Source organism: Panthera uncia, chromosome E1, assembly GCF_023721935.1.
Source record: "Panthera uncia isolate 11264 chromosome E1, Puncia_PCG_1.0, whole genome shotgun sequence".
Taxonomy (NCBI): domain Eukaryota; kingdom Metazoa; phylum Chordata; class Mammalia; order Carnivora; family Felidae; genus Panthera; species Panthera uncia.
The window spans coordinates 32,832,913-32,847,184 of record NC_064814.1 but is presented as its reverse complement, the minus strand read 5'-3'; the positions used below and the strand labels follow the sequence as shown (position 1 = coordinate 32,847,184).

General features: G+C 36.6%; 1 protein-coding gene across 3 annotated transcripts in view; it reads right to left on the bottom strand.

The window, feature by feature from the left end:
* RPS6KB1 (ribosomal protein S6 kinase B1) overlaps window positions 1-14,272 on the bottom strand; it is a 112,403-nt gene that overhangs the window by 68,479 nt on the left and 29,652 nt on the right. The window contains exons 13-15 of one of the 3 annotated variants that reach the window (XM_049636520.1): window positions 8,881-8,988; window positions 6,194-6,306; window positions 590-5,220 (exon numbers count right to left, since the gene is read on the bottom strand). In XM_049636520.1, the coding sequence (XP_049492477.1) occupies window positions 4,983-5,220; window positions 6,194-6,306; window positions 8,881-8,988 (459 nt within the window). In that variant the 3' untranslated portion in view covers window positions 590-4,982. Of the gene's footprint in view, window positions 1-589; window positions 5,221-6,193; window positions 6,307-8,880; window positions 8,989-10,906; window positions 13,199-14,272 lie in introns of those variants that run through there. The other 2 variants (XM_049636524.1, XM_049636521.1) reach the window with 2 other exon arrangements.

Here is a 14,272-nt window from a genome sequence, read left to right as displayed (position 1 = left end):
GGTGTGTTGAATTCCTATCATGAACACAAGAATAACATCTTACTACATGGGTTATTTCAGCCCTATTAAAATACCTACCTACTCTTCTTACTCTGTGGCTATATGGATAGCTTTGTTTCTTAAGATGATTTAATAAAAAGGAGGTCCATGATAGGCAGATGGGTTTTTGTTCCTAATGAATTAACAAGAAAGCAGTTCATATGAATTTAAAAGGGGGGGGGGGATGTAATAGGAGAGCTATGCCATCTACCAATAACACTAATGAACTGGAAGCATTTCTCTACTTAAACTCTTTCACCTCAAAAATGGGAATAGGGATTCAAAAACCCACTTATTCTGTGAACTCAGATCACACCCTCTTAAAGATCGTTTTATCAGCATTAAGAGCTGCAACTCTATGGGGCACCAGGGTGGTTCAGTCCGACTCTTGGTTTCAGTGCAGGTCATGACCTCACAGTTGGTGAATTTGAGCCCTGTGTCAAGCTCTGCACTGACTGCCTGGGATTCTCTCCCCCTTTTTTCTGTCCCTCCCCTGCTCACATTATCTCAAAAAAACAAAAAAAAAAAAAAAGGAGCTGCAACTATGTTTAATAAAAAAGTCAGTTTGAGAACTTCTATAAAGAAATCATCCAAGTGTGATAGAATTGCCTCAAATAAGTGGCTTATACAAAACACCCATCTTACACCAGATATGTTGAGACATTAGTTAAAAACAGATTTGGGGCATGACATTATGTAGCACATACACACCCAATGATCAAATGTTGTTGACAAGTGTGGCTGAACAAACTTGTTAGGACAAGAAAGTCTTCCTAGTGTATCTGTAATGAAACTAGTTTCACATAATTTTTCACATGAGCTTTTTTTTAAGTAACCAATTCAACTATTGGACAGAACTTGGAAATTACAAGTGTGTAACATCTAATATATATTAGTACTAAAACTTGTTATATATTTAAGTAGCTTCAATTTCTCAGCAGAAAGTTTTTACAACTGTTAGTCCTCATATATATAAGTAGTTACTAAATATGAGAACCTGAACATATCTGGTATATTAATGAAAATAATTATTGAAACCATTTGTGCACCTGATAGTTATTTCTTCCTATCTGTGGATTTAAAAAAAAAAAAATCACTTCTATTTTATGTTCATTCAAATTTGCATTTAATTTCTATTTACATTCATTCAATCCGAAATCAAATACTTAATACAGTAAACTAAATACAAGATGAAAAGCAGAAAAATGTGTTACCCTCATAGCACTCCTAATAAGGCAGCTTAATATTTACTCTGATAGATGCAAAGCCAACTTGGGACAGGAATAAAATAATTAAAGAACACAGATGAACCCATTTTTCAGATGTTACTTCAAATAATCCACTGAGATAACATTTGTGCTGTAGTGATAAATTAAGAATCACACACAAAAGTTTTATATCAATCAGTAACAGACCACAGGTCATGGTGTGACAAATACTTTTATGATTATTTTGTCCAGCTTGCTAGTGTCTACTCCTATGAAAAAGGGTAGATGTTTGGATACTGATGTTTTTGAGAAATTAACCATTTTCAAAGCCTCAAAATCCATTCTTCATAAATTCAACATTTCTCATGGGAATATTCTTAGATCTAACCCTTGTAGACTAGGAACCACATGACTAACCAAAATAGGTCCTACATTAAATATAAAATCGAAGGCTCAGGGCGCCTGGGTGGCCCAGTTGGTTAAGCATCCGACTTCAGCTCAGGTCATGATCTCACAGTTTGTGAGTTCGAGCCCTGCATCAGGCTCTGTGCTGATAGCTCAGAGCCCGGAGCCTGCTTCAGATTCTGTGTCTCCCTCTCTCTCTGCCCCTGCCCCACTCGCACTCTCTCTCTCTCCCTCAAAAATAAACATTAAAAAAAAAAATCTTTCTTTAAACTAAAATAAAATTGAAGGTTCAGTATATTGATACTATCGAAGATGCGTATTGCTTATAATCATTTATTAAAGAATGTTGAATTTATGGAGTATCATACATGCATTCTTACCTCCCACCCCCCAATTATCTTCTATCTCAAAAAATAGTATGGAAAAAAGTCTCCTTGAAGGATTCAAATTACGTGAGACCATAAAGGGGAAAAAGAAATAATATAATTTTCCAAAATATCTGGTTCAAGTTCAATAATTCTTTACATTGTTAATCACAGCTGGTTTATAAATCCCAGTTTATTCTGTAATGCTACAAACCTTATAAAATCAAAATTAGTAGAGTTCAGTTCTCAGTGATTTTAATTAAAAAACAACATGTATAAAGTAAAAAAATATCCTGTAATAGCTGGTTTTAAAGAAAATAATCGAGTGATGAAAGGAAAGCACTTAATCTCTTTTATACACTTACCTGGAATAATCATAAAGAATCCTCTTAGAAACTTAAGACTAGTAATATTGACATCATACATTTTGAACTATGCTTGGATTTTTACAAATAAATATAGGGTAAGCCATATTGCATAGGTGTGTGCTTTCTGTCTGTGACGCTAAAAGTGGCACTTGACATGTTTCACAGTCAGAGTAGGGATATCCATTTATAAAACAATTTTTCAGTGAACTTGCCTCAGCACAGGAAATTAATTTCACTCAATATTAAGTCTGAAAGCTATTTGTATGGATGGTAAATATGTAATTAATGCATTTTATGCAGAAAATTTGCGGTGTGTGCCACTACTGCTGGCAGTGCTAATTATGAAAATAGTTTAACTATGGGGTGGTTATATAGCCAGCCAATCACAGTGCAAATGTTACTAGCAAATAGGACTGAGGAGGAATATTTTAGGGTAAAAATTTTGCTGGAATTTGGTTAGGCAGTCAACACTACAGTTAGTAAACACATTTGAAAACAAGTATCAGAGTAGCACAAGTCATTTACAATCTGAAAGAAAGTCTATACTTATCACCATAGTTTTTGGGTTCTAGTTTTTCAGACATCAACTGTCATAGAACAAAGCTCTGCACGTTAAGTACAATTTCTGCCCTTATCATTTATTGTAGCTTCTAATTTACTAGCTACAATTACAAAGTTCTCAGTAGGCTGCTGCAATAAGGGAGGAGGGGGTCTAGAGGGAGTGATAAAATAAAAAAATAAATAAAAAAATAAAAGGCTTTCTGTCCAAAGATGAACTGTTACCAATTTCTTCATTTATTGCCAAAATTGAAAAGGTATATTTCCAATCACTTTTCATGGTTCTATTTTGCTCAGTGTCATAGGATTTCATCTCATCTCACTTGAATTGCCATTTAAATAAGCAAAGCTTTCCTCTTTTCTGACTGAATTCAACATGCATAAAGAATCTTATGGCTTGGATCCTATGGCTCAAAAAGGTTTGAAGAACATAGCAAGCAGCAACTATTTAAAAAAATTGTAGGGTTGCAAAATATTACAAATTGACTTTGCACACTCAGAAGACATTATAACAAAAGGAGGTGATAAGACTCAACTGCATGATCATCTATTATACCAGTATGCACTGAAATGTATTTTTATAAAGCTCTGCAGACATTAAACCCTTTCACCAGCTAAAGTCATGGAAATGCGCTCTTTAAGGCAGGAAGTATTTAAGAAAGGTAAAGTTACCTTTATTTTTATTCTTTGTACCTGTATACCACTTATGTAGATTTTGTTACAATTTCAAAAACATAATGTCTTGTTCACATGTTTCCTAAATTAAACCACTAAGTTTTCTTATTCACTGTGGAAGACATTCATCAAAAGGCCATCAAATGTTTTTACAATCAAAAAATGTAGCCCCAGTATAGAAGAAACTCTTTTTCCTTTTGAAACTGCTGAGGAAAAAAATGTAAGGAAGGTAGACAGCAAAAACAGTTAAAAGTAAAACTTAAAATCTTAACAATTTGCTGTAAAGAGATTAGACATAGAGAGTGGAACATGATAACACCCTCTTCCCCTGGATCTCCCTCTCTCCCTCACTTTACTGCCCTCAGTATGTATTTTATCCTCTTTTCCATCCTTCTTCAGCCATAGGCTGAAAATATTTGGCGTCTTGAACCAAATACTGGTATAAGAACAGGGGGCGATATTTTTCCAGTGCAATGCAGGCCCAGGACAAGGATGCAATGTAGGACATACAAGTTATGCCCATTCCAAAGCTTCCAGTTAAGCTTAGCACATAGCAGTACTGCAAGTAGAAATGATTAAATAGATTTTTTTTTTTCCTAGTATTACAGACAGGTATTGCAGCTGGGTTACTGAAAATAAACCCCATGTCCACCCCAATCCCTCAAACGAGCCACAGCTGTGGTTAACAATGATTCATTTGCATTTTTATTGTTTCACCAAGAGAAGAAACAGAAGTTGTCTGGCTTTCTTCACACCAACCAATAATTTTGCATTTTAAAGTTGGGATGTTTTCCATAATGAGCTGAATCAAAAATCTATTTGAAAAATATATATTTATATAAAAAAAAGATTCAGGTTGTTTGCACGTAAAACATCAACTGTTAAGTTTCTTTTGTCTTTGATTCCATGTTGCTGGAAAAGTTTGAACAAGCTTGCATGCTAATTTGTCCTTAGTTGCAAGTATTACAGGCAATTTCATACTTTGCCTAATGAAAGGATAACCCTTCTTCGACACAATCAGAACTCAACAGTGATTCAGAAGCAACATCCTACCCTTAATACTGTCAGTTTTGAGCCATCAACATGAAAATCCTTGATAAGGTTGAGAAGATGTCGCTAGGAATCAATTGATGTGCCTAAGAGTTCCACAATACTATTATGCTTAAGTTTTTTTTTTTTTTTTTTGCACCATTGATTGATTTTTTTAAAATCCATGTTTATTTTTCCTCTGTCCAAAGTGTTCAATGTAATGACACTGACTCTTCAAGACTGTCATTTTGAGCTTTCTTGTTTCACTTTACAGGATGCTCACATATCCCTTCCTCACCTGTTTTTGCCTTAAATTCATTAAAATCATTGCTCTGTCATAGATTCATACGTAGGTGCTCTGGTCGTTTGGAGATCATGGGGAAAGCTTGTTTTTTGTATGGCCCAGAGTTCGGCTGTCGTATGGGAAGTGGTGCTGAAGCTTCCCCACTCATCGTCACATCCATCTGCTCTACTCCACTTGTTTCCATTGGATATTCCACAGGTGTCTGAGGATTTGCCGTGCTGGCTGAAGCACCTCTTCCCCAGAAATCCCCAGGAGAAAATTTGACTGGGCTTTAAGACAAGGAAGAGCTATCATTCATTTATCTCAAGGATTATCTCAACAGGAAATATTTCCCTTACATTTAAAGGGATGACACTTATTTTCATTCAATTTTATTTTTGTGTGAATTAGTACAAAGGCTAAATTTGAGCCATTGCTCCTCTAGACTAACTGCTAGAATTTCCTAACTGGTCTCTTTATCTCTGTACCTGCCTCTGTAAAATACTCAATGATACTTTTTTTTTTTTTTTAAAGTCATTGTACTTCCCTACTTAAAACAGCTTCCCACTGCATTTAAGATAAATGTATTTAAGACAAACTCACATGTCAGGAATGTTGACCACCCTTTCATTATGAAGACCAAGATTTTTCCTCCCTTGGGGCTTTTGCATGGGCTGTTGCTGTACCTGTAACACCCTTGTACTTCTATTTTTTGTATGAGTGGCTTTTTCTCTTCATTCTTAGATGTTACTTCACCTGAGAGACCTTTCTCTGACGACCATGAATAGGAGCCCCCTTGTTATTATTCTCTGCTCTCTACCACCACACTCTATTTTTCTTCAAATAGTACTTGAACACTACTTGTGCTTACATATTTTTTGTATTTCCTTCTTTAGTTATTGTGACTCTCTTCTCACTCAATTATAAGCTTCATCAGAACAAGGACAATTCCTATGTTAATCACGTGTCCCCAGCATGTAGCACAGCCCCTGGCACACAATAAATGTTGAATGAATGGGTAAAGAAGACATTTGCCAATACAGTAGCTTACTTTCTTTCACAGGAGGGAAGGTAAACTATATAGCATTCAATATACGAAGATGTAGATGCTGTTCTTATGTTAGCCAAATAGAGTATGACACCTCTTTTGTTTATGTAACTTGGCACACATTTAAGTGATGCTCTTCTAGGTTAAACAAAGAAAGAAAAGAAAAGAAAAGAAAGAAAGAAAGAAAGACAGTGAGAACAACAAACTCTGAATACCTGACAGGTGTTCGCGGGCTGCCAATAAATCTTCGAGGTGATCGGATTTTTGGTTCAAAGGAAAATTTTTCTTTCACACTTTCAAGTACAGATGGAGCAACATATGTAAAACCCTGAAAGACAGAAAAAGTAGACTACAGAATGGCATTCTGTTATATAAATCAAGAAAATGTAGTTTCAGTCTCTGACACACCAAAACAACAATGCACACCTAAAACCACTGCTCTGTATACACCCGTCTCCCCAGTCTCATTTCACATCTGTTAGCTTCTTTCCAACCATTTCTTGAGGCACAGACCTCAAGAAGGCAGAATTTAATTGAGCTTCGTATGCCAGCAAAGAATATTCTACTCTACTGAAAGGAGCAGAACAAAACAGGACATTGTAGGCTCCACATTAAGATATTAAATATGATATATGCAAAGAAAATTCTAGGGTTTCTAGCCACATGCACATAAGCAACTAAGATTATCACTCCCCAGTTTCTCATTATTAGGACAAAGTAAAAATACAGTTCTTTAAATTGGCATGTGTGATCTTCTGATTTTATACCAATGACTGGATAGATTTGATATTTTCATGATTAAAAAAAAAACTAAATTTTTTTAATTCGCAATTATTCGGTTTTGCTAGCTTTAGTTCTTTCTTGGACCTTGCTATTAGGCCACACCAGTTGTCCTTTCTCTTGCTGCCAATGTCCTATCAATTGCTATCAATCAGTCCTCCATCTACCTTCCCTTTTATTTATTATTCCAGTCATCTATATATAGGCATATGAATTATAGTAAAACGACTCAACAAGGCTCTGGGTGAAGTCCTAAACAGTGAGGTACATTCTCTAGTGCATATACTTTGTGACAGGTACATGTGGACTTTAGAAGCCATTTCCCCACATAGTCTAGTGAACTAAAGCCATAACTACCAAGAGGACCAGGCTGTACCTTGATCATTTTTGAATTTCCTTTAATTCTGTGAGAGGAATTTAAATAATTATTAAACTGAAGTTGTTATAACCACAATCCCCAAGTAAGCAGGATGTTACTGATTTTTATCAATTTCTAAAGAGATTGACTTTATATACAGAAATCTGGCTACAACCTAACAAATGAATTATTCTTATGTTCATTAGTTGGCCAATTTATTATGAAAAGTTCAACAATACTTTAACTGGCAATGAGAGCCTAGTTATGTAAATTTTGCCACCACAACTTTGGATTTCTTTGTAGTGAGATAAGAAATTTCTAGACTTTTTTATGGGGGGAAAATTGTCAAACTAGTTGAAACTCTGCAATGCCCAACTGAGGAAAAGATCTCTATGTTAAATCAAAGGTATATACTCCACATCAGTAGAAAACAAAATTCCACAGAAGAGAAAAAAAGAAAGCGATGCCAGAATTTAAATGAATCCTGTTGGGGTGCTTGGGTGGCCCAGATCATGATCTCATGGTTCCTGAGTTTGAGCCCTGTATTAGGCTCTGTGCTGACAACTCAGAGCCTGGAGCCTGCTTTGGGTTCTGTGTCTCCCTCTCTCTCCACTCCTCCCTCACTCATGCTCTGTATCTGTCTCTCAAAAATAAATGTTAAAAAAAAATTTAGAAAAGAAAAATAAAATGAATCATGTCTACTTCACTAACTGAACACAAGATATTTTACCAAGGGGTATACTATGACTTTGCATCGTGTAGATATAAACTTAACAACATGCATTCATATTTCATCTCTTATGTAATTAAAAAGACTGTAAAATTATATTTTGCATATATGCTCTATTCTTATAACACTATACAATCATACACTTATAATATTACTATTCAATGTTAGTTACTCAAAGCCATACTGTACTGTGGTGATTTAAGAATAATTTTGACCATACACAATTTTTGCATTCCATGCTAACTTTAGAACTTACCCTCCACCCCAAAATATACAACACTACTGTGTATTACACTGTGAACAGTATAAAAAAATGGACAATTAAGTTGGTGATAAATGTGGTAAACTCAGAAATAGAAAAAAAAACAAAAAACAAAACAAAAAAAACCTTCCAAATGCTTACTTTCTCCATATTCCACTCTCTCTAGATGTAGTCCAAAAAGAAATGACAAAGGATAATGACAAGTAACAAAAAAAAAAGATACAAAATGAGGTTTTTGATCAAAATCTAAAAAATCTTTAAAAAAAATCTAAAAGCTTTTTTTCTACCTGAAGAGACAAGGTATAAAACAGTACAGAAACTTCTACAATGAGGATTAATATATTTACTATTACATATGAACCAATATATTTTGATGCCAAATATTCACTATTAACAGGTTAAAAATCCCCTACAAAGTTACACTAAAAAGTACCAAAAATTTGTAGCTATTTCAGGAATAGAATAGTTACAGTGAGTTCTTCTCCTCCTACTGTTATAACTGTGTGACTTTCAATTGAGATTTGCTAAGCCAAACATCATTTTAAGTCAGTGGCCCATGTATACTCCAAAGAATCATACAGTCCTATTCTAACTGCTAAAATGGAATCTGGATTATGAGAATTTTTTAACTTAGCAAGGTAGAAAACTTAATAAAAAATAGCATCTCAGGTTATCTACATGAACTGCAAAGAAGCAAATTGAATTTTCTTATTGAAAAGGGCCCATCCTAATACTTAAATTTCTTGTGGCAATATGAAATTCTTTCACTTACCAGAAAGACCTGGTTGGCACTTTCACTGAGAGTTGAGTCATCTGGGCTGTCAACAGGTGTCTGACGTGTAAACTTTGAATCAAACTGACTCACATCCTCCTCAGATTGCTTTATGAAAAAACAAAATGATTAGAAAATGATGAATGTCTGTATTATATATATCAATCAAATGCATTACTTGCATTAGACAAGACTCTAGATAGAACTCTTTTCACAGGATTTGACTGTAATAAAATATCAGAATACTCTTAGTAGGCAAAGACTAAAGAATAAACACAGGTGGAAAGTATCAAAGGTCAAATTACATCTTCAAACTTTAGACATATATTAAAATAGATTATAGTACACCTTTACCATTCTTTATCATTCTTATAAAAAGTCTGTCAGATCACCTGGGTGGCTCACTCAGTTGTGTCCAACTCTTTTTACTTTTTTTTTTAGCTTTTTTTTAAGTTTACTTATTTTGAGAGGGGGAGGGGGGGGGGGGGGAGAGAGAGAGAAAGAGAGAGAATTCCAAGCAGGCTCTGCACTGTCAGTGTGGAGCCCATCGCGCGGCTCAAGTGAGATCATGACCTGAGCCAAAATCAAGAGTTAGACGCTTAACGGACTGAGCCACTCAGGCACCCCAAGCATCTTTGTTTTTTAAGTGTTTATTTATTTGCTTCTGAGAGAGAGAGAGGCAGAGAGAGAAAGGGAAACAGAAGATCTGAAGTGGGCTCCCTGCCGACAGCAAAGAGTCCAATGCGGGGCTTGAACTCATGAACTGTGAGATTATGACCCAAGCTGAAGTTGGACGCTTAACCAACTGAGCCATCCAGGCACCACCCCCCACCCACACCCCAAGCATCTGACTCTCAATTTCCACTCAGGTCATGACCTCACAGTTGAGGGATCAAGCCTTGCTTTGGGCTCTGGGTTGGGCATGGAACATGCTTGGGATTCTCTTTCCCTCTCCCTCTGCTCCTCCCACATGTGCTCTCTCACATTCCCACCCCCTCCAAAAAAATCTGAATGTCAATCTTCCCCACTTACAAAGCTTCAGTGTGCCTAGTCCATTGGCTAAATTCCTTGTTAGATATAATTTGCTCAGTTGGCCACTGCAGGTTTATAATAAACCTGAGAAACTACTGAAGCAGAGATTTAACACAAAACACATTTGTAAATGCTCTAAAGTTTCTTTCTATAGCTTATTTCATCCCTTGAGACTGCTCAGGGAGAAATAACAACATTCTACTCTGTTTGAGTACATTTTCTTGTGAAAAATGTCACCCAAATCTTTTTTTTTTTAATGAAATTTATTGTCAAATTGGTTTCCATACAACACCCAGTGCTCATCCCAACAGGTGCCCTCCTCAATACCCATCACCCACCCACCCCGCCCTCCCACCCCCCATTAACCCTCAGTTTGTTCTCAGTTTTTAGGAGTCTCTTATGTTTTGGCTCCCTCCCTCTCTAACCATTTTTTTTCCTTCCCCTCTCCCATGGTCTTTTCTGTTAAGTTTCTCAGGATGCACATAGGAGTGAAAACATATGGAATCTGTCCTTCTCTGAATGACTTATTTCACTTAGCATCACACTCTCCAGTTCCATCCATGTTGCTACAAAAGGCCATATTTTATTCTTTCTCATTGCCAAGTAGTATTCCATTGTGTATATAAACCACAATTTCTTTATCCATTCGTCGGTTGATGGACATTTAGACTCTTTCCATAATTTAGCTATTGTTGAAAGTGCTGCTATAAACATTGGGGTACAAGTGCCCCTATGCATCAGTACTCCTGTATCCCTTGGGTAAATTCCTAGTAGTGCTACTGCTGGGTAATAGGGTAGGTCTATTTTTAATTTTTTGAGGAACCTCCACACTGCTTTCCAGAGCGGCTGCACCAGTTTGCATTCCCACCAACAGTACAAGAGGGCTCCCATTTCTCCACATCCTCGCCAGCATCTATAGTCTCCTGTTTTGTTCATTTTAGCCACTCTGACTGGCGTGAGGTGATATCTGAGTGTGGTTTTGATTTGTATTTCATGTGCCTGTTGGCCATCTGGATGTCTTCTTTAGAGAAGTGTTTATTCATGGTTTCTGCCCATTTCTTCACTGGATTATTTGTTTTTTGGGTGTGGAGTTTGGTGAGCTCTTTATAGATTTTGGATACTAGCCCTTTGTCCGATATGTCATTTGCAAATATCTTTTCCCATTCTGTTGGTTGTCTTTTAGTTTTGATGATTGTTTCCTTTGCTGTGCAGAAGCTTTTTATCTTCATGAGGTCCCAATAGTTCATTTTTGCTTTTAATTCCCTTGCCTTTGGGGATGTGTCAAGTAAGAAATTGATGCGGCTGAGGTCAGAGAGGTTTTTCCCTGCTTTCTCCTCTAGGGTTTTGATGGTTTCCTGTCTCACATTCAGGCCCTTTATCCATTTTGAGTTTGTTTTTTGTGAATGGTGTAAGAAAGTGGTCTAGTTTCATCCTTCTGCATGTTGCTGTCCAATTCTCCCAGCACCATTTGTTAGAGACTGTCTTTTTTCCATCGGATATTCTTTCCTGCTTTGTCAAAGATTAGTTGGCCATACTTTTGTGGGTCTAGTTCTGGGGTTTCTATTCTATTCCATTGGTCTATGTTCTATTTTTGTGTCAATACCATGCTGTCTTGATGATTACAGCTATGTAGTAGAGGCTAAAGTCTGGGATTGTGATGCCTCCTGCTTTGGTCTTCTTCAAAATTACTTTGGCTATTCGGGGCCTTTTGTGGTTCCATACAAATTTTAGGATTGCTTGTTCTAGCTTCGAGAAGAATGCTGGTGCAATTTTGATTGGTTGCATTGAATGTGTAGATAGCTTTGGGTACTATTGACAAAAATGTCACCTAAATCTAACTACATGTGTTTCCTTAATTCTTTCTCTCTGGTACAACAGACTTTGTGGTCATGTCAAAAGAGCTTAGGAACCAATATGAAGAAGCACCCAGTATCCAAAGATGGTAAAAGATGAGCATCACTAAAGATTAGTGCAATGGATTGAAACACAAATAAAAGGCATGAATTCATAATTATACTTAAAAAAAAATTATACAATTCATTGGTCAATTGGGAAGATGTTATGGAACTAATTTATTATTTTGAAAACTGGGAAAGAAACATTTATCCTGCCTTTCCTGTAGGAAATGTAAGAGTTTCTCTTTATGGATAAATTCAGTAATGAAGAATGAATAATAGTATTAAAACAAAACAATTTTGCAAACCCCTAATGAAATCTTGAAACTAGGCTAGAGGTTCTCAATCTCCGCACTACTGACATCTTGGGCTTCATAATTCTTGTTGTAGAGGCCTGTCCTGTGTAATACAGGATGTCTGGAGCATCTCTGGCCTCTATCCACTGCATTCCAGTAGTATCCCCTCCCCAAATTGTGACAACTTGTCTCCAAACCTTGGCAAATTGAACTTAGCTGAGAATTACTGATGTAGGCAATGATCAATGACCACTAACATTACTAAAAAAAAAAAAAAAAAAAATACAAATGACCAAAACATACAACATCAAAAGTTTAATCAGAATCAGATTAAGCATCTAAATCTAACTACTAGGTTTTGGAAATACAGGGAACAGATGAATATGGTCAATGACACTATGGGGTTAAAAATCAACAAAATCAAAATGTAAGGAACCCTACAGGACAAATAACCCAGTTTCTTCAGTAAGTCCTCAGGAGAGGAATTGAGCGGGAGTGGGTATTATCTACAGATGGAAAAAGAACTAAGAGACACCATAACCAAACTGTACATAGACCTTGATTGAATCATCACTGAAACAAACCAATGGGGAGCAAAACAAAGCAAAAGAAACTGGGGAACTTGTCAGCTTTTTAAGTTGTAATGATAGCATAGCAGTATATTTACATTTAAATAAGATGACCTGACAAGCTGGACAATTGGTACATGAGGGTACATATCCTTACAATTGTATATGTGAAAATTTTAAAGCAAGTTAACCTGTGCTCCAGGACCAAATTATCATCATCATTATCCTCCTCCTCCTCCACCTTCATTTCAAGAAATATAAACTATGTTTTCTCACATTCTGAGGTGGGAGAAAGACAAGAACACACTAACCCATTTACTCATAAACATATTGTAATGATCTGAGTTGTGTCCCCCTCAACATTCATATGTTGAAGTTCTAACCCCCAGGACCTCCGAATGGAACCTTGTTTGGAATGAGAGTCAGTGAAGATGAAATTAGTTAAGATGAGGCCATTCTGGAGCAGGGAAGATCCTAATTCAGTATGAGTGGTATCCTGATAAAAAGGGAAAATCTGGACACAGATCTGCATAAAAGGAAAATGCAAACATAAAAGCAGGGATCAGGTGATATGCCTACAAGCCAAGGATCCCCAAAGATTGTTATTAGCAAACCACCAAAAGCCAGGAGAGTGGCAGAATGGAAGAGAAGTTTCTCAGAGCCTTCAGAAGAAACCAAGCCTGTCAACATCTTAACCTTGGACATCTAGTCTCCAGAGCTGGAATACAATAAACTTCTGCTTTAAGCCACCTAGCCTGTGGTACTTTGTTACAGCAACCCTAGCAAACTAATACACATATATGCTGTATTTTTAAGAAAAAATTTCCAGAAAATTCAATTCAAAATAAGGGTGAATCAGAGGGTAACCACACTTACCTTGATGACTATTTTGTTATGTATATAAATGTTAAATCATTATGCTACATACCTGAAACTTATATAATATTATACATCAACTAAACTTCAATTAGAAATAAAAAATAAAATAGGGGCGCCTGGCTGGCTCAGTTGGAAGAGCATGAGACTCTTGGATCTCAGGATTGTGAGGTCAACTCCCATGTGGGATGCAGAGATTACTTAAATAAATAAAACTTTTGTGGTGCCTGGGTGGCTCAGTCAGTTAAGCATCTGACTCTTGATTTCAGCTTAGGTCATGATCTCACGGTTCGTGGGATGGAGCCATGCACTGGACTCTGCACTGACAGCAGGGAGCCTGCTTGGCCCTCTCTCTCTGCCCCTCCCCTCCTCACGTTCTTTCTCTCTCTCAAAACAAATAAACATTTATAAGCAAATAAATAAAACATTAAAATTTTTTTAAATTTTATTTTAAAATAAAATAGGGTAGATCTAAGCAAAAAAAAAAAAAAAAAAAAATGCAAAAAAGTTTCAACTACTAGGGGCACCTGGGTGGCTCAGTCTGTTGGGCAACCAACTTTGGCTCAGGTCATGATCTCGTGGTTTGTGGGTTCGAGCCCCGCGCTGGGCTCTGCACTGACAGCTCAGAGCCTGGAGCCTGCCTCGAATTCTATGTCTCCCTCTCTCTCTGCCCCTCCCCCACTCATGCTCTGTCTCCCTTCCTTCAAAAATAAATAAACATTAA